General features: G+C 49.2%; 1 protein-coding gene across 1 annotated transcript in view; it reads right to left on the bottom strand.

The window, feature by feature from the left end:
- The window catches only part of TTC34 (tetratricopeptide repeat domain 34), a 150,252-nt gene that overhangs the window by 46,539 nt on the left and 84,503 nt on the right, over window positions 1–19,210 (bottom strand). Inside the window, exon 6 of the mRNA XM_075327959.1 lies at window positions 14,192–14,406. Coding sequence (XP_075184074.1) covers window positions 14,192–14,406 — 215 coding nt within the window. The remainder of the gene's footprint in view (window positions 1–14,191; window positions 14,407–19,210) is intronic.

Here is a 19,210-nt window from a genome sequence, read left to right on the forward strand (position 1 = left end):
AAATGTTGACAAAAACGCAGGAAGAATGAACATGCTGCACTTTTTTGTCACAAACTTTTCACAAATAAAAAACACTGATAAACTGCAATGTGCGCAGAGAAAATCTGACTTCTCATAGTGTTACGGGGGGCTGTCTGATAATAACCGAAAGGAGTATCAGACAGTCAGGGTCCACCGTGCAAAGACTTTGCTGCAGACTATGGCAGAGTGCAATACCTCTGTTAACTCACAGAAGGATATAATAAGTAAGTAAAGCAATTCCTCCCTTACTTGGAGGGTGTGTGGAATGATCTCTGTTAATAATCACAGAGACAAAGGCAATGTGTGCGAAATGGCACCTACCTAGGTCCGCTCTTCTAGTGGTGCAAAAGAGACGAACAGCAGCGTAAGCCGCACAAAGCTCCTACCTGCGTTCGCTCCACTAGTGTGCGAGGACACGAACCACTAGATATGGCACCTGCCTAGGTCCGCTCTTCTAGTGGTGCAAAAGAGACGAACAGCAGCGTAAGCCGCACAAAGCTCCTACCTCTGTTCGCTCCCCTAGTGTGCGAGGATACGAACAACTGCCAGACGCAGTATAAGGAACGTTACCCTAGCGGCAACGTCCACCTACGAGTAGAATCACAAGGCCCAGCCAGACCATGTGCCTCAGGCACCTGCCTATGTCCGCTCCCCTAAGAGGTAAGGATACGGACAGCAGCCGAAGCTGTAAGGTATAAGAACGCTACCCTGCCGGTAGCGCTCACCTAGCATAGACAGAGGAATGCCTAGAGGAACGCGCACAGAGCGTCTACTCATATGCATGAACCAAGAGGACTGAGCACCATGCGGCGTGTGTCAGGGTCTTATATAGACTCTGTGCCTCATCCAAGATGGAGGACACCAGAGCAAATCCGCTGCCAGAACGACAGGAGTGACGTCATGCTGGCCTATCACCGAGCAAGACGTCACAAGCACATGACCAGCGACCAATCGGCATAGAAGGTGTCAGAGACATGTGACCTCGTGTCAGCGATGATGTCACCCGCACATGTGCAATGGCTCCAAGATTGGACTTAGTCTCCGGCGCTCGCACATGTGCAGTAGCAAGAAATCTGGACTTAGTCTCCAGCGCTCGCACATGTGCAGTAGCAAGAAATCTGGACATAGTCTCCAGTGCTCGCAGCAACCGTAACAGTACCTCCCCCTCAAGGGCCCCCCTCCCGGCGACGCAGGTAATCGGCAACTAAGTCGGGAGCATGGACAGCCTCCTCAGGCTCCCAAGAGCGATGTTCCGGGCCATAGCCCTCCCAATCTATCAAGAAGAACCTGCGCCCTCTAACCATCTTAGAACCAACTATGGCTCGTACCTCATAGCTAGAGCGAGAGGAATCAGAGGCAGGAGAGTGCACTTCACGAGCGTGAGGTAAAATAGCCGGCTTTAGCAGTGAGACATGGAATTTGTCATGAATCCTAAGATGGACAGGTAACTTCAATTGATAGACTACAGGATTTACCTGTCGAAGAACCTCATAAGGACCCAGGAAGCGAGGAGCAAATTTGACAGAGCTCACTCTAAGTTTCACGTGTTTTGCAGAGAGCCACACAAAGTCCCCTGGAGAAAAGACAGGAGCCGGGCGACGAAACCGATCGGACACCGTCTTCATACGGTCCTTAGCTGCTTGAATCGACTCTTGAGTCCGATCCCAAACCTCTCTGGCATTAGTTGCCCAGTCGGCCACAAGAGGAGGAGGTGCAGCAGCGGGAAACGGTACCGGTACCCTAGGGTGTTGCCCATTATTGAGTACGAACGGTGTCTGCCCAGTGGCCTCAGCCAGCGAATTGTTAAGGGCAAATTCTGCCCAGGGTAGGAGGGAGGACCAGTTATCGTGGTTCTCAGCAACAAAGTGTCGAAGGTATATAATCATAGATTGATTGGTACGTTCAACCAAACCATTAGTCTCCGGATGGTATGCCGAAGAGAGATTCAACTCAATTTGCAGAAGGCTACAAAGATCTCGCCAGAAACGGGAAGTAAATTGCGGGCCTCTATCACAAATGATACGATCTGGCATCCCGTGAAGCCTAAAGACATGCTTGAGGAATAGTTTGGCTAGTACCCTGGAAGATGGGATTCTCGATAACGGTACGAGATGAACCATCCGGGAGAAATGGTCCGTAATGACCCACACAAATCTATGTCCCTGTGAACATGGAAGATCACCCACAAAGTCCATGCCTACCACCTCCCATGGTCTATCTGGCACTGGTAAAGGATGCAAGAGCCCAGCCGGTCTCTGCCGTAATGGACGGTTGCGAGCACACGAGTAGCAGGAACCGACATATCTCTTGACGTGGCTGGCTAAGTGTGGCCACCAATACCACCTCTCCAGTAACTCTCGTGTCCGCCTAATACCAAAATGCCCACCCACCTTTGAGGTGTGGGCCCATGACAGTATATCATTCTGTCGATCAGGCGGAACAAAGGTCTTGCCCGGTGGGATTTGGTCTAACGTCACAGGGGAGAGCGTATGAAAAACCCTGGAGGGAAGGATAAGACGAGGTTCGTCAATCTCTTCCTGGGTAGAAAGCATAGAGCGAGACAGGGCGTCTGCCTTGTTATTCTTACTCCCAGACAGATAGTTGATGGAGAAGTGAAAGCGGGAGAAAAACAAGGACCAGCGGGCTTGGCGAGGATTCAGACGCTGAGCGGTTTGTAAGTACGTCAGATTCTTATGGTCTGTATAGACCTGGAAAGGATGTTTCGCTCCTTCCAGCAAGTGACGCCACTCCTCCAAGGCTAATCTCAAGGCGAGCAGTTCCCTATCCCCAATGGTATAGTTTCTCTCTGCCGGTGAAAAGGTTTTAGCAAAGAAGAAACACGGCCTTTTTCTACCTGCACCGTTCTTTTGATACAAGACCGCACCAGCACCCACTGAAGAGGCATCAACCTCTAAGAGGAAGGGCTTATTCTCATCGGGTCTTTGAAGAACGGGAGCAGTTGAAAAGTGTCTTTTTACTGCCTCAAAAGCCTGAGATGTCTCAGTAGACCAGGCTTTGGGATTAGCACCTTTCTTAGTCAAGGCCACCAAAGGGGCCACCAAAGTAGAAAAATGGGGTATGAACTGCCTGTAATAATTTATGAATCCTAAGAAGCGTTGCACCGCCTTCAAGGAATGAGGTTCGGACCATTGCAGGACAGCAGAGAGCTTCGCAGGATCCATAGCCAGACCCTCTTGTGAGATAATGTAACCCAAAAAAGGCAATGAGGACTGCTCAAATACACATTTCTCGAGTTTAGCAAACAATGAGTGCTCCCTTAAACGGGAAAGGACACGAACGACATCCTGACGATGAGTCTCCAGATCAGGAGAAAAAATCAGGATGTCGTCCAGATACACCACTACTGAGGATAACAGTAAATCCCTGAACACATCGTTTACGAAGTCCTGAAATACTGCGGGTGCATTACATAACCCAAAAGGCATGACGAGGTATTCATAGTGACCGTCTCGGGTGTTAAAAGCGGTCTTCCATTCGTCACCCTTTCGAATTCGTACCAAGTTATACGCACCCCGCAGATCCAACTTCGTAAAAACTTGAGCTCCTCTCAGTCTGTCAAAGAGCTCCGAAATTAAAGGTAATGGGTATTTGTTCTTTATTGTGATTGCGTTGAGACCCCTGTAATCTATGCAGGGACGCAAATCACCCTCTTTCTTCCGAACAAAGAAAAACCCAGCTCCCGCGGGAGAGACAGACTTACGAATGAACCCCTTCTCTAAACTCTCTCTTATATAGGTCGACATGGCCTCCGACTCAGGTATCGACAGGGGGTAAACCCTGCCTTTAGGTGGAACCGAACCTGGGATAAGGTCTATGGCACAGTCATACGGCCTATGGGATGGAAGAACCTCAGCACCCTGTTTGGAGAACACGTCAGCGAAATCCAAATAGGGTGTAGGTATGGGAGAGAGATCAGTTGATGCAACCGCAACGACCTTAGGTGGTAAGGGAAGACATCGGGACTGACATTTCGAACCCCAACTAATAATGCTGTCAGACTCCCAGTCAATGTGAGGAACATGAGTCCGAAGCCATGGAAGACCCAGAAGGACGTCGTCTATACCCTCAGGCAAAACAAGAAAAGAAATCTCCTCTATGTGACCCTGAGACAGGGAAAGGCGCAAGGGAACTGTCCTCAATGTAATGGAGTCAGACAACATAGTTCCATTAACAACACGGACAGGAATAGGCGCCTCTAACATGATAGAGGGAATATTGTGTCCCTTTACAAATCCTGAGGACACAAAAATCCCGTCAGCTCCGGAATCCACAAAAGCCATAATAGGCCATGTATTCTCAGATAACGAGAGCTGACCTGGGATACAACACTTAGAGGGTGCAGAAGACGTCTCTAGTAACCCCCCTCTAATGGTTACTAGGCCAGGGAGTTTCCCTGACGACTAGGACACTTGTTGGCATAGTGCCCAGCCTGAAGACATACGTAACATATAGGAGGACCAGACTTGCGTAGTCTGGAGAACGTATGACCTAACTCCATAGGAGTGGGAGATGTTTCAGATGCTGAGGAAGATGGTAGTGGACCCTCAACAACTGGAATAGCCCGATGCTTAGGGCGTGAGGAAGAGACCTCGAGTCTACGTTCCTTATGGCGTACATCGATCCTCGTTGCTACTGTGATCAAGTCCTCCAGAGAAGCAGGGACCTCACGAGTAGCAAGGGCATCCTTGACATAGCCTGCCAACCCTCTCCAGAAGATAGGAATCAATACCTTCTCTGGCCAATCTAGTTCTGCCACCAGAGTTCTAAAAGCAATGGCATAAGAACTAGTGGATAACGAACCCTGAGATAGATCTAACAGTCTCAGGGCCGCATCATGGGTAACCTGCGGACCCATGAATACCGCCTTAAGAGCATCAAGAAAGTCTTGATGTCTCAGAGTAACCACATCAGAGCGCTCCCATAGGGGAGTCGCCCATTCTAAGGCTTTGTCCTGAAGTAAGGAGATGATAAAGCCTACTCTGGACCTCTCCGTAGAGAAGCGAGAAGAGTTGACCTCTAGGTGTATCTGACACTGACTAATGAAACCACGACATGATCTGGCATCGCCAGAATATCTATTTGGCAGAGCAAGTCGAGGATCATGTGCAGATGTCACCATGGTCTGAGGTTTATCCTCTATACTCTTGAGCCGTGACTCAAGTACTTGTATGTAACGGTGTAACTGCTGATATTCTGCCATAACTGCCAGACCCTTGGCTCAGTCCTAATGTTACGGGGGGCTGTCTGATAATAAAACCGAAAGGAGTATCAGACAGTCAGGGTCCACCGTGCAAAGACTTTGCTGCAGACTATGGCAGAGTGCAATACCTCTGTTAACTCACAGAAGGATATAATAAGTAAGTAAAGCAATTCCTCCCTTACTTGGAGGGTGTGTGGAATGATCTCTGTTAATAATCACAGAGACAAAGGCAATGTGTGCGAAATGGCACCTACCTAGGTCCGCTCTTCTAGTGGTGCAAAAGAGACGAACAGCAGCGTAAGCCGCACAAAGCTCCTACCTGCGTTCGCTCCACTAGTGTGCGAGGACACGAACCACTAGATATGGCACCTGCCTAGGTCCGCTCTTCTAGTGGTGCAAAAGAGACGAACAGCAGCGTAAGCCGCACAAAGCTCCTACCTCTGTTCGCTCCCCTAGTGTGCGAGGATACGAACAACTGCCAGACGCAGTATAAGGAACGTTACCCTAGCGGCAACGTCCACCTACGAGTAGAATCACAAGGCCCAGCCAGACCATGTGCCTCAGGCACCTGCCTATGTCCGCTCCCCTAAGAGGTAAGGATACGGACAGCAGCCGAAGCTGTAAGGTATAAGAACGCTACCCTGCCGGTAGCGCTCACCTAGCATAGACAGAGGAATGCCTAGAGGAACGCGCACAGAGCGTCTGCTCATATGCATGAACCAAGAGGACTGAGCACCATGCGGCGTGTGTCAGGGTCTTATATAGACTCTGTGCCTCATCCAAGATGGAGGACACCAGAGCCAATCCGCTGCCAGAACGACAGGAGTGACGTCATGCTGGCCTATCACCGAGCAAGACGTCACAAGCACATGACCAGCGACCAATCGGCATAGAAGGTGTCAGAGACATGTGACCTCGTGTCAGCGATGATGTCACCCGCACATGTGCAATGGCTCCAAGATTGGACTTAGTCTCCGGCGCTCGCACATGTGCAGTAGCAAGAAATCTGGACTTAGTCTCCAGCGCTCGCACATGTGCAGTAGCAAGAAATCTGGACATAGTCTCCAGTGCTCGCAGCAACCGTAACACATAGACTTTGCTGGGAAGTCAGATGTCAGAAAATTCTAACAACAAAACTGCTGCCAAAAACGCAGCAAAAAACGCAGCGTGCGCATATAGCATAAGGCTCTTTCAGCAGATAGTTAGATGGATAGATAGATAGGTAGAATCATAGATAGATAGATGGATATGTGGTGCCCCTGTGGCTTCAGTCACCACAGGGTACTGTTCCTCACTTAAGGTGCATTATTCATCCTGGATCCAGAGGAGGTCGGTACCAGTTACACAACACAAACTCATATACACAACCAGGTTGCCCTCCCCATTGGGGACCGGGCTAGGGTCGGGTCTTAAGGTAGTCACCAAACATGGGGGGGCAGCCACCCACTAGTGACAGGAAACCGGGGGAGGAGCAGCCACCAGGGGGAGTTAGGAGCTTACACAACAGTTAGTGTGTTCTCCAGTAGAAGAGAACAGGAGCGGGAGCGGTGTGGTTCAGGGTGCAGAGCTTTAGGGTGGAACAGACTTCATGTTGTATCACCAGAATCTGCAGGACGGGGGATTGCATGTCCCTCTAACCACCACGAGATCTCGGAGCACAGTGCCACATAGGGTCAGCAGTCGTGATTACAGTCAAACTCCACAGCGGCCCCGCATCACCTACACACGGGACAGGAGCTAACACTACACAAACCGGCGTCCCCAAGCAGCTTCAGGCCACGGGGATCCATCTTTAAAGGCGCAAGAAGGAAGGGCCCATCGACCACCATACCGGTTCTAACCTCTAATGGATCCGGGATCGGCTGGGGCCCATCACGGCTGGAACCACAGCAGCTGATTCAGCCTTTTGATTGTCGCCGCCCCGCGCTTCGGCGCCAAGGGCCACTACTTTCCTCATCATCCTCCCTGGGGCCCCGCTCCACCTGTGGGGAGCAGAACCATCCTTGCTGCAACACCATCCGCCCCGAAGGACAGCGACAGCAGCGGCGGCTAATCCCTGGCCACGTGCCACAGGTGGCGTCACAAGACTATCATTCTCATTATTCCACTACCATCATCCAAATCCCCTTTTATTGTACACTTCGGGGCTACGAAGCCGGGCAGGGCCACCTGTGACATCCCTGACCCGACATCAGCCCGGCGACGAGTAACATTTAACCCCTGCCCCGTGGGTGCTACAGAGAGATAGGAGATAAATAGACAGAATAATAGATAGATAGAGAAATAGATAGATAGTGGGTAGTGGGGGCTCACAGCAGGTGGGGGGGGGCTCACAGCAGGTGGGGAGATCACAGCAGGTGGGGAGATCACAGCAAGTGGGGGGGGATCACAGCAGGTGGGGGGGATCACAGCAGATGGAGGAAGGTGAGAGGGGGCAGCAGAGGAGGGAGGGGGCAGCGGCTGATGGGGGAGAGCGGTGGCAGATTGAGGGGAGGCAGAAGATGGGTTAAGTGGCGGTGGATGGGGGCAGTGACTTCTGCAGCCAGCGGCTGAAAAGTAGACAGTGTCTATAACTTATCGATCGCTCCCATCGGCTTCCTCAGATGCCGGATTGAAGCTGAGGGGGCGCTCTCCGGCCCCAGATCCACAGTGATTGGAGAGATCAGTCACAAGGCCGGTCTCTCCAATCAGAGCTGGGTGCGGGTGAAACTGAGGTCACCCAGCTCCAGCCAATGATCGGTGCTACAGCTGCACTGGTCATGGCTGGATTTCAATGTTTCAGCCATTTTCAACATTACAGTGGCTGTGATTGGCTGACGAACGCTGCTCAGCCAATCACAGCCTCCTTAGGTCCGGGGGGGGAGACACCACCCCTCCTGAGGTCAGGCAGAGGGCCCCTCCTCCCCGAATCTAAGATATTTGCAGCGATCGCAGCCTCCGGGGCCGCGATCTCGCCATGACATACTGGGTACGTCATAGGTCCTTAAGTAGCTGGGAGCCATGACGTACCCAGTACGTCATAGGTCGCTAACGGGTTAACACGTTTTCAGGCTTTAGGGCCCCTTTGTGACTGCAGGTGATGTAACTCGATATGTCTGCCAGTGCAACGTCCCCGCCCCCTGCCCATGGGGCCCAGTGAGCAGAGGAATGAAGGGGGAGGGGCCCGGGCTGTCAGCCGTGCCCCCCCTCCTGCCTGCTGCTCACCGGGCCCAGTACAGGAGTCCCATTAGTAATGCCCTGATGGCGGCCCTGATTTGCCCCTCATTGTTTCTACTCCCTATTTTGGGAATATTTGAGTAACAACCAATATGCCTATTATTACCTATCTTAGAGTTTCTCCCATCCCTCCATAGATGCTAAACTAAAGTATATTGTACTTGCCCCACTCAGCTTTCCTAGATACAAATATACCTAAGAACATATCAGATGAGGATGACCCCAGCTCAAGTTACTGTAAATTTAGTGGGAAATGTTCGTAAAATTATGTGAAAGTTCTAAACGTCATCACTGTTAGAAATGAACAATGATGGATGTGTTGTTCTGAGCTCTAGGCAGTTCCCGGTCTTAGATGGTGAAAAACATATGTGATGTGTGAATAGCCGTATATACATTGAAGCTTTCATCCATGTGATAAGTCCTCACTTCAGGGAGCAAAGTGGATGCAATTAATTCTTTGTTGTGAGATGTAGGACAGGTCATATCATAGTCATGAGTGTGGACTTCATGTCAATACTACATCCATAGCTCAGCTATAAATGCCTCAAACTGTACTTTGTAAATAGTGAAACAATGGTCCGTTCTAGGACCAAAAACGTCATTGAATCAGTCAGGCTGAATGGTGGGGGAAACTCAAAGTGAAAATAAAATCATGCAAATTCCATCTGGAGATGGATCTCCTCAGGTTAAGAGTACTTGACATTGTGAGCCCTTAATCCCCCTAGAAGGACAGAGTGACTTTTAGGTCAGGTTCCTACTGGAATGGAGGCAGGTGGCAACCTGAGGTAGACCATTGCTCGTCAGGAAACCTTCCCAATGGCCAACATGCATCTCTACAACTCCATCTCAACCTGTACCTGATAACACAATCGGCAGACCATGCACATGCTTTTCCTTAATCTATAATCACATGTCTATAATATGAACTAGTAAGGAAGTAGCTGAATATTCATGCTCCCAGTTACAAAAGTTCAGCTTGGACTCTCCAATAGATACTCTTTTTGGCTCTGTGTGTTACTCAAAAAGTAATGATATCTTCGCATAGAGTTCATCAGGTTGTTTATTGTGGCCTGTGGATTGTTAGTCCACTCCTCTTCATTGGCTGAGTTGCAAAATGGCAAAGTTGCTGGATATTGGCAGGAACCTGAACACACTGTGGTATACATATGTGACGCCCTGGGCAAGCCAGGGGTCACAGGTAATTACATCACCACACCCTACACCCCGGCTAGGTACACCAAAGCTAGACCAGAAACCCTTGTTGCCTTCCTCCAGGTAGTCCAAGTCCTTTTAAGGTCTAATAGACACATGTGGTATCTGAGTATTGAGTCAGTGTGACCTTCAGTTTCTGTTGTCTTGGAGTTTTCCACCACAACAGCTATGTTCCTCAGACCTGCTGATTAGCTCATCATTTGCTGTATTCATTACGAACTGTTATGTAAAGACTATTCTCATTACACTGCATTGATATTTGCAGTTTTCTGTGGCTTTCAGTGTGACCTACTCTGATTGCTTGCTTTCCATACAGCATAGACTGTAGACATTGTCCTGGCTCATGCTGTTGTCCCATCATCCTCGGTCCTTGTGTTCAACCTGACTTACAACTTAGTGGGCCATCTCACAAGGTGAGCCTCATAAGCATGCTATTTCATCCTTCTACATACTACTTCACAGGGATTACTACGCCCAATAGTGTCTTGACAACTTCTTTTACAGGCACACACTTTTTTCATGAGTTATCTTTTCTTTCTCACAGACATTCTCTCTCTTCAACAGGTCACCACTCGCATTCCACTTGAATCATTTGCTTAACTCAGTCAGTACCAAACAGGTTACTGCTCACCCACAACATATAAGTAAAGTACCACTATAACGCCTGTGAGTGCTCCACCCGACGTTCTCAAAGTCATCCCAGCACTCATCCAGCAGTGCTGTCCAGTGCCATGTCCGACAAACTCCTCAATCATCCACACCTCCATGCAAAATTCGAGAAGAGTGTTATGCCCAAAACATGGAATGCAACCGTGGCAGAAACATAAATCAAATTCAATGATGGCAGAACATCCCAACAGGTTGTAGTGTCTTCTGTAAGAGGGTTCTCGAACAGTTTATACTTTGACAGCAGGTCTTATATTTAAAGTAATAATGGAAGACAGTTGTACTTTAAAAGTTGCCACCAAAACATGGGTGTCTAGCAGTTTGCGCTTTCTTTGGTTTGCCATCCTGATCCTTCATAGTTCTATCTCTCCATTGACCTGTTGCCAGCAGAGACAGAAACTGGAGCCAAGATTGGAGAGCATCATTGCATTTGCACATTTTTTGTCTACTTTTTGGTATTTTTAGACAGCTTTATGCGCCTTAGTCTTCCTTTAATTTGCCCCTTTTCTAAAGTCTATTTTACAACTGCTTTTCTGTATGTTTGTTTTTTCCAATTATCCCCATTGTGGATAAGTTTGGGATTTTCAAATGCTTTTAGCTGATCAGTTGTGACTTTTTGAAAAAGTTGCCGAATTTTTGCGTAAAGGCCGCTTTACACTCTGCGACATCCCTAGCTGATGCTAGCGATGTCGAGCGTGATAGCACCCGCCCCCATCGTACGGCCGATATCTTGTGATCGCTGCCGTAGCGAACATTATCGCTACGGCAGCCTCACACGCACATACCTGCTCTGCGACGTCACTGTGACCGGCAAACCACCTCCTTTCTAAGGGGGTGGTTCGTTAAGCGTCACAGCGACGTCACTAAGCGGCTGCCCAATCAAAGCGGAGGGGCGGAGCTGAGCGGGACGAACATCCCGCCCACCTTCTTCCTTCCTCATTGCTGGCGGGACGCAGGTAAGGAGAGGTTCCTCGTTCCTGCGGTGTCACACGTAGGGATGTGTGCTGCCGCAGAAACGAGGAACATCGTTACTGCAGCAGTAACGATAATTGGGAAGAGGGGGGGCATGTCACCAATTAGCGATTTTGAATGTTTTTTCAACTATTCAAAATCGCTAATATGTGTCACACGCAACAACATCGCTAAAGAGGCCGGATGTGCATCACAAATTCCGTGACCCCAACCAGATCACTTTAGCGATCTCGTAGTGTGTAAAGCTACCTTTAGTATATTCCAGTCTCCCTCCATGGAGTGATTTTATGCATGTCTGGAAATTTTGTACAACTTTTGGGAGATTTTAGACTATTTTCTATAATAGGCACACAAAAATGTAACACATGCAAAAATGACAAAACGAATTAACATTTTTTTGCACAAAATTCATGGAGTACAGGGGCCATTTTGAAGAATTTGGAGCAATAAACATCTATGAATATCACAAGGACAAAAAATTAAAAATCAAAAATACCAAAAAGCCCCCACAAATGATAAATCGGTCCCAAGGATTGTGCTTGGCTTTCTCAAACAATAGCATAGAAAATAAATTGCTCGAAAAACATTACTACCATTTGCAACCCTAAATTAGTGATAGCTTTCAATGACGGGAATAACCCTTTAAGCTCTGTTTTTCTTTACCAGGCTGCTGATTTATATCTTTCGCTAACTCTTTTGGTCTTTATATTCTTCTTAATTATTCTGAGCCACTGTTAGATATAAAGTACACCAAAAAAATGTCTTACCACTTAGAGTTTAATGGAGTCTAATAAAAAATGTCTTATAAAGCAAGGGCATATTTCCATTGAAATCACTGGTAAAGGTAAGAAAGGAAAAACAAATTCCAAAACTCTACAAATGTTATTTAATAGGAAACTATAAACCTTTTTAGGCTACGTGGGCATGTTGAGTATTTGGTTGCAGAAATTTCTGAATCTTTTCTCTACCTCTTGGTAGGAAAAATGTAGTTTGCATCTTTTTCAATACACTTTTTGTGTTTTTCCAATGCGTTTGTCATGCATTCTGGAGTGGAAAAATGCTGCAAAAACGCTGGAAGAATTGACATGCTGCAGATTTAATTTTGTACCAAATCTCCAAGTGAAAAAAAAAAAAGAACATGTGCACAAAACTTCAAGATTTCATTGATTTTGCATCAGAAAACGCAATAATAGCTCACTGTGTACACACAGTATGTACCCATGATCAGGACCCGCTGCGCCCTGGACGCGGCGGGTCCTGACCTGCGGGGCCATAAGACTGCTCCGCAGGAGACCGCAGCTGCTCGTGCTCTCTATCAGGGCTCGGGGCGCTGTGGTCTTTCTCTTCTGTTCTCTCTGCGGAGAATGCTTCCGACTCCGCAGCAAATAATTGACATGCTGCGGTCTGGAAAGACGCACTGCAGGTCAGTTTTTGCTGCGGAAAAAAAACAAGCACAATGGGCACGGGATTACTAGAAATCTCATCCACTGTGCTTGTACTGTAAATTGCAGTGTTTTGGACCCAGCTGAAGCATGCTACATTCAAAACGCTATGAACACTGATCGTGGGCACTCAGCCTTAAGTGGGCTTTACACGCTACGATATATCTAACCAGATGTCGGCGGGGTCACATCGTAAGTGACGCACATCCGGCATCGTTAGTGATATCGTAGCGTTTGACAGCTATGAACGAGCAGAAATACTCACCCTCTAGTTGCTCGTTGACACGTCGCTCATTTTCTAAAAATCGAACGTCCTGTTGTTAATTGTTCCCGAGGCAGCATACATCGCTCCATGTGACACCCCGGGAACGATGATCTGCAGCTTACCTGCGGCCGCCGGGAATGCTGAAGGAAGGAGGTGAGCGGGATGTTTATGTCCCGATCATCTCCGCCCCTCCGCTTCGATTGGCCGGCCGCTGTGTGACGTCGCTGTGACGCCGAACATCCCTCCCCCTTCAGGAAGAGGATGTTCACCGCCCACAGCGAGGTCATTTGAAAGGTAAGTACGTGTGATGGGGGGTTACAGTATTGTGCAACACGGGCAAGAAATTGCCCGTGCTACACAAACGATGGAGGCGGGTGCGATCGCAAATGCGATCACACAATAAATTGTAATGTGTAAAGCAGGCTTTAGACTAAAGACCACTTTACACGCTGCTATATCGGTCCCGATATCGCTAGTGTGGGTACCCGTCCCCATCTGTTGTGCGACACGGGCAAATCGCTGCCCGTGCCGCACAACATCGCCCAGACCTGTCACACATACTTACCTGCCCGGCGACGTCGCTGTGACCGGCGAACCGCCTCCTTTCTAAGGGGGCGGTTCGTTCAGCGTCACAGCGACGTCACAGCTGCGTCACTCAACCGCCGCACAATAGAAGCGGAGGGGCGGAGATGAGCGGGACGTAACATCCCGTCCACCTCCTTCCTTCCGCATAGCGGCCGGGAGGCAGGTAAGGAGAGCTTCCTCGTTCTTGCGGTGTCACACGGAGCCATGTGTGCTGCCGCAGGAACGAGGAACAACCTCGATACTGCTGCAGTAACGATTTTTGAGAATGGACCCCATGTCACCGATGAGCGATTTTGCACGTTTTTGCAACGATGCAAAATCGCTCATAGGTGTCACATGCGGCTGTGCTGCGATCGCATGACTCTTGACTTACACTCCAGCAGAGCGGGAGCTGAATGTCATGCGATGTACTTGCAGTAATGCCTGTATGGCCCCAGCCTTACGGTGTCCTCCTTACACTAAAGGTAGAAGGAGATTTCTAAATTTGGGCTACTTTTATATTTGCCTTTAAAGAAGAAACAGTATAAAAACAAATTCTATGCACTTCGATTATCATAAATAATGGAAATATATATGAATGGAAATTGTTACCTGTGAAAGGCTTTGCCGTTCCCTTTTATCCAAAAATTTAATGAGAATTTCCAGTTCGTTGGGATTTTTACCAGCTAAGGTGGATAGTTCCTCAGCTGCTGCCAGAACGTTGCGGCACTTGACATGTAGAACTCCGTACCTGGCTTTGGAAGATTCATCAATGGCGCCATTGGTAAAAGATTTCTTAAGGTGTGTGAAAGCTTCTTCATATCTCTCTAGAGGTAAAGGACAAGGGAAAGAAACATGATTAGCGATAATTCCGTGTCATCTATTTAGAATTTATTGGGTCTGCCATCATGAAAAGTAATTTCTATGATTTGCTTTACACACTGAAGTCTGTAAAGTTAGACATGTTGCTGCATTGATTTCTATAGTAATAAGGTTCTCATATGGTTGATGTGATATTTCTGGAATGGCATATGTTACTGTATCACACAAGTCTTTTACTGAAGCTCAGGGACACTATGTATACAGGGGTAAAAAAAACTAGTTAAGGGGCAGGAAAGCATGAGTTGTAAATGGCGCATTCTTTAAATGGAATGAAGTCAGCTGTGGGGACCACAAGGATCAGCTGTGGGGACCAATTCCTTTTAATCTTTTTAACAATGAACTTGTGGATGGGATGTCACACTTGTCCTATACCCAGGATAATGGTGTGGGGTGACATAATGTACGATAGCTTGACTTCTCTACTCTTCATTCTAGATACATTTTTTTTTACGATTACATGGATTAGACACACTAAACATTACTCTTTAAATATCTTTTATGATTCATAACTGTGAAATCCCTCTAAGGACAAGTTACCTGTGGGCTATAACATGGTGCGCTTAATCACAGTGTCTTGTGGCTTAGAGTGGCTCTTAAAATGTAGTCATCTGATGTTGTGGTGAGTGACTCATGGGTTTATGAGTACAGTTCACAAGTTTCTATCTTATTTATATCTTTTGCTTCTATTTTTTCATTACATGGAAGAGTAGTATCTACACTATACGACAAGGCTGATAGACCTTATAATTATATGTCACTGTGCCGCCCCCGTGTCAACAGCTGAGCTGCTCGTATCCGGGTTCTCAGTGGCTCGAGGGTTTCCGGACCCGGGGGTCATGCGGCCACTCAAATGAAGGGGGTATTTACAAGGGATAATATAGAGTTTGTGACACCACCCGTGGTATGTGGTAATTAGGAGTACCACCGCTGCAGTTGGGAGTACCCGGGGGGTGATGGAATGGGGCAGCCAGGTGTTAGAACAGTCCACGGGTAGGGGGGACTCGGTGCTCGAAGGGGATGCCGTTGGGTGCAAAGGGGGGGCCACTTTGGTATTCACTCAGTCCATTAAGCAGACACCGACAACTGGTAAAACAAGTCTCTGGACACTGCTGCCATTGAGGAGAGCTAGTGTGCTGCCCCCACGTCAGCAGTCGGGCAGCTCAGATCCGGATCCGCAGTGGCTCGAGGGGTCTCCGGACCCGGGGGTTGCGCGGACACTCAAATAAAAAGAGGCGATATGTATACGGGGATTGTTATAGATACTTCGTGATGCCACCCACGGTGTGTGGTAACAGGGAATACCACTGCTGTTGGGGAGCACCCGAGGGCGATGAAGTGGCAGCTGGATGTTATCCCCTCCATGATTAGGGGTGGATGCCCCGGGGCTCAGTGTCCAGAATACAGGAGGTGATGGCTGTTGGTGGTGATGCAACGGGTCGGACCGGGGGATGTTGGTGTACTCACGATTGAATAAAAGCACACGGGTCTGCTGGTAAACCAAGGTGTCAGTGGCCGTCTACCGCTTCAGGGTGTATATGGTTCCCACACCCGGCTGGTGTACCAATGTCCCTTCCTCTGGCACTCTGTATTTTCCTTCTATTTTAGACGACCTCGTATGGAACAGGGAAGTCCACTCCCGGTTTGGTTGTGGTTGGGAGACGTGCCCGCGAAAACTGACCCTTGGGATCTTGGTAGGTTGTTGAGGATACCCTATCCCCCGCGGTGGGCTGCCGTTTTGCTCTATCTGGGCTAACACTTCGGAACAACGTCTGGAACCTTTCTCCCGGCCTGGTGAATTAGAGAAGGGGCTTGCAAACGTCTTCTAACTAGGTCCAGGTATCCCGCCTGTGCACGGTTTCCGGGCCGGATCTCCGCGGTTGGTACCGGGGGCTCCAACCCTGTCCTGGTCCTTTCTGGATTTCCCACGACCGAACACCCGTCCCCTTTGGACACGGTCCACTGCTTGCCACCTAGCCAGTAGACCAGGGCCACTACCCTGACTACTCTTCACTAGGCTCAGCCTTGACCTCCGCTCTCCCTTGAGCTCTCTCCTCCTTCAACTTGAACTTAAGACAAACTTCAACTGACTGGTTCCCTCCCCTGGATCCTCAAGACCCCTAGGTGGGCGCTCCCAATCCGCCTGGTCCCGCCCACTGGTGTGTCCTTCTTACCCTGAGGGGGGTGACTAGGGTTTTGTGGCTGATGGAACCTGGTGTGGGATTGTGTTGTGTGAAGGTGTATGTTCTTCTGTGACCACCTGGCGGTGCCAGGGCATCACACTAGTTCGGGTCCCCAATGGTGCTGCCTGGTGATCCGTGACCTGCCTCCTGGCACTAAGTTTACTTCTCTGGTGGTCCCGGTAGTGTGAAACTTGCCGGGTCCCGCTCCCCACTATGGCTAAGTGTGGGAGCTTGCTCTCAGGGCTCACGCTTGGGATTTTCTGGACCATTTTGGGTTGGAAAGGCCTATCCCTCTCGTTGCGCTAGTGCCCCGATTTTGGAGCGGGTGGGAACGAATCTTGAAGGTTCTGTTCTCCGCGGGTAAATTATCGGGGTGCCTGAAGCTACTCCCCGACCTAGGGTGCATGTACCCCGTCGTGCCTCGGTCTCGGACCGGTGATGTTGCAAGGCCATCGGCTGTCCTCCTTGACAGATCTGTGCCCCTTACCACGATCCCCTGCGACCGGGGGTCTGACTGCTCTAGGCCCAGACCACCGTCTGCAACCTAGATAGTTTTCCAGGAGCCCCGCTCCCGACCTCCTCTCACTTTCACTCCTCAGACTACTCTCTTTGACACTTTTCACCTCTCCTTCCTAACCCCCCAGGTGGGCAACTCTATTCCACACAAGCCGTCCACTGATGTGTTTGGTGGGTGTGGTGAAGGGTGTATCTAGGATTTGATTAGCTGATGTAAGCAACACCATATGGTTAGGGACCCAAAACCAAGAAGGAGGTGGATACTGCACGGGAGGGAAGATTGTGTAATACCCTGTGACGACCTGATAATCCAGGGGCGTCAAATCACCTTGGCTAATTTCACTCAAAAGGCTTAGTGAATTTCAGTTGAGATTGAAGAAATAAACTAAAAAAGTTTTGTTCTATCAATTTATTGATATTTCATGTCATGAACTTTCTTGAAAGATGAGATTCATGACTCTAGAAAAAATACTTTTCTAATATAACCACCACTGACCAGTGACCTGCAGTGTCAATTATGTTTATCATGTTTTTGACAAGGGTTGGTTCAAGTACAGTATATAAGTTCCTGGTTGATACAGGTCCCTTCCCTTGCCATGGGGCCATGGCCGGCATTAGGGCGAGGTAAATTGGCAGTTGCCCAGGGCCCCTACTTCCTTAAGTGCCCCAAGAATCTACAGCAGGAGCTAAATTGATCAGTGTAGCTTCAGATGTGGAGACTGCTTGAGGACCTTTTTTGACATCACAATCATGTAACTGATCATGTGACTTTGATGTTGTGATAGGGTGGGGGTGTATTGATGACCTTTATCCACTGTGAATGCAAAATGCTTATTTACCGTTCATTGTATGCATTGTTACTGACATGTGATAGGGTAATAGTGTATTAATGACCTTTATTCACTGGGAATGAAAAATGCTTATTTACTGTTCATTGTATGTGTGATGCCCTGGCCTATCAGGTCATCACAGGGTATTGTGCAATCTGCCCTTCTGCACAGTATCCGCCTCCTCCTTGGTTACGGGTCCCTAACCTTTGGTGTTGCCAAGAACAAGCTAATCAAAATCCTAGGAACAATCTGCACCACACCCACCAGACACACCAGTGGACGGCCTGAGTGGAATAGGGTCGCCCACTTGGGGGGTTGGTTAAGGGAGGTCAGGAGTGTCAGGAGCAGTCAGTCGGTTGGTGACTCTCAAGAGGAGAGGTCACAGGAGTGTAGTGTTGGAGGAGAGAGAGAGAGGAGGTCAGGAGCTGGGCTCCTTGAGACTACTGGGTGGCAGACGTTGGTCTGGGTCTGGTAGGAGCTGGACCCCAGTCGCAGGGGATCGTGACAAGGGGCACAAACTGTCGAGGAGGACAGCCGGTGGCCTTGTGTCATCACTGGGCAAGGGCCAGGGCACGACGGGGTACGTGGACCCTAGGTCAGGAAGGAGATTCAGGCGTCCTGGCAATTTACCCGACGAGGACAGAGCCTCCAAGATCCGTTCTCTACCCGCTCCAAAATCGGGCTACTAGCTCAACGAGGGGGATAGGACTTTCCACTCACACGGTCCAGGAAATCCCAAGCGTGAACCCTGAGAGCAAGCTCACCCAGTTAGCCATACTGGTGAGCAGGACTCGACTAGTTTCACACTAAATGGACCAAATAGAGCAGACCTGGGCAAGGGGCGGCCCGCGGGCCACATCCGGCCCGCCTGCTCTCTGTGACCGGCCCGCCCGTCTTCAGCCGGTGTAGTGGAGCCGGGCTGCAGCGTGCCGAGCAGGGAGAGATCCTGTGCAGGTCCGCACAGTCAGTGCAGGCAGCGGAACGCAGGAGTCTTTCCTTTGTTCCCTGCCGGCACTAATTGTCAGTGACACACGCGCGCTCTGACGTTGTCAGTACTGCGCTGCGTGTGTCATTTCAAAAGTTCCCGCGAGCAGGAGAAAGAAGCAGCACAAGAGACGGAATAATTCATCTTGCAGGACCTGCGATGATGTCACGCCCATGTGACTGTGTGGGAGGAGACACAGGATGCCGGGCAGAAAGCAAGACATGCTGAATGCTGAAGG

This window comes from Anomaloglossus baeobatrachus, chromosome 11 (genome assembly GCF_048569485.1).
Source record: "Anomaloglossus baeobatrachus isolate aAnoBae1 chromosome 11, aAnoBae1.hap1, whole genome shotgun sequence".
Taxonomy (NCBI): domain Eukaryota; kingdom Metazoa; phylum Chordata; class Amphibia; order Anura; family Aromobatidae; genus Anomaloglossus; species Anomaloglossus baeobatrachus.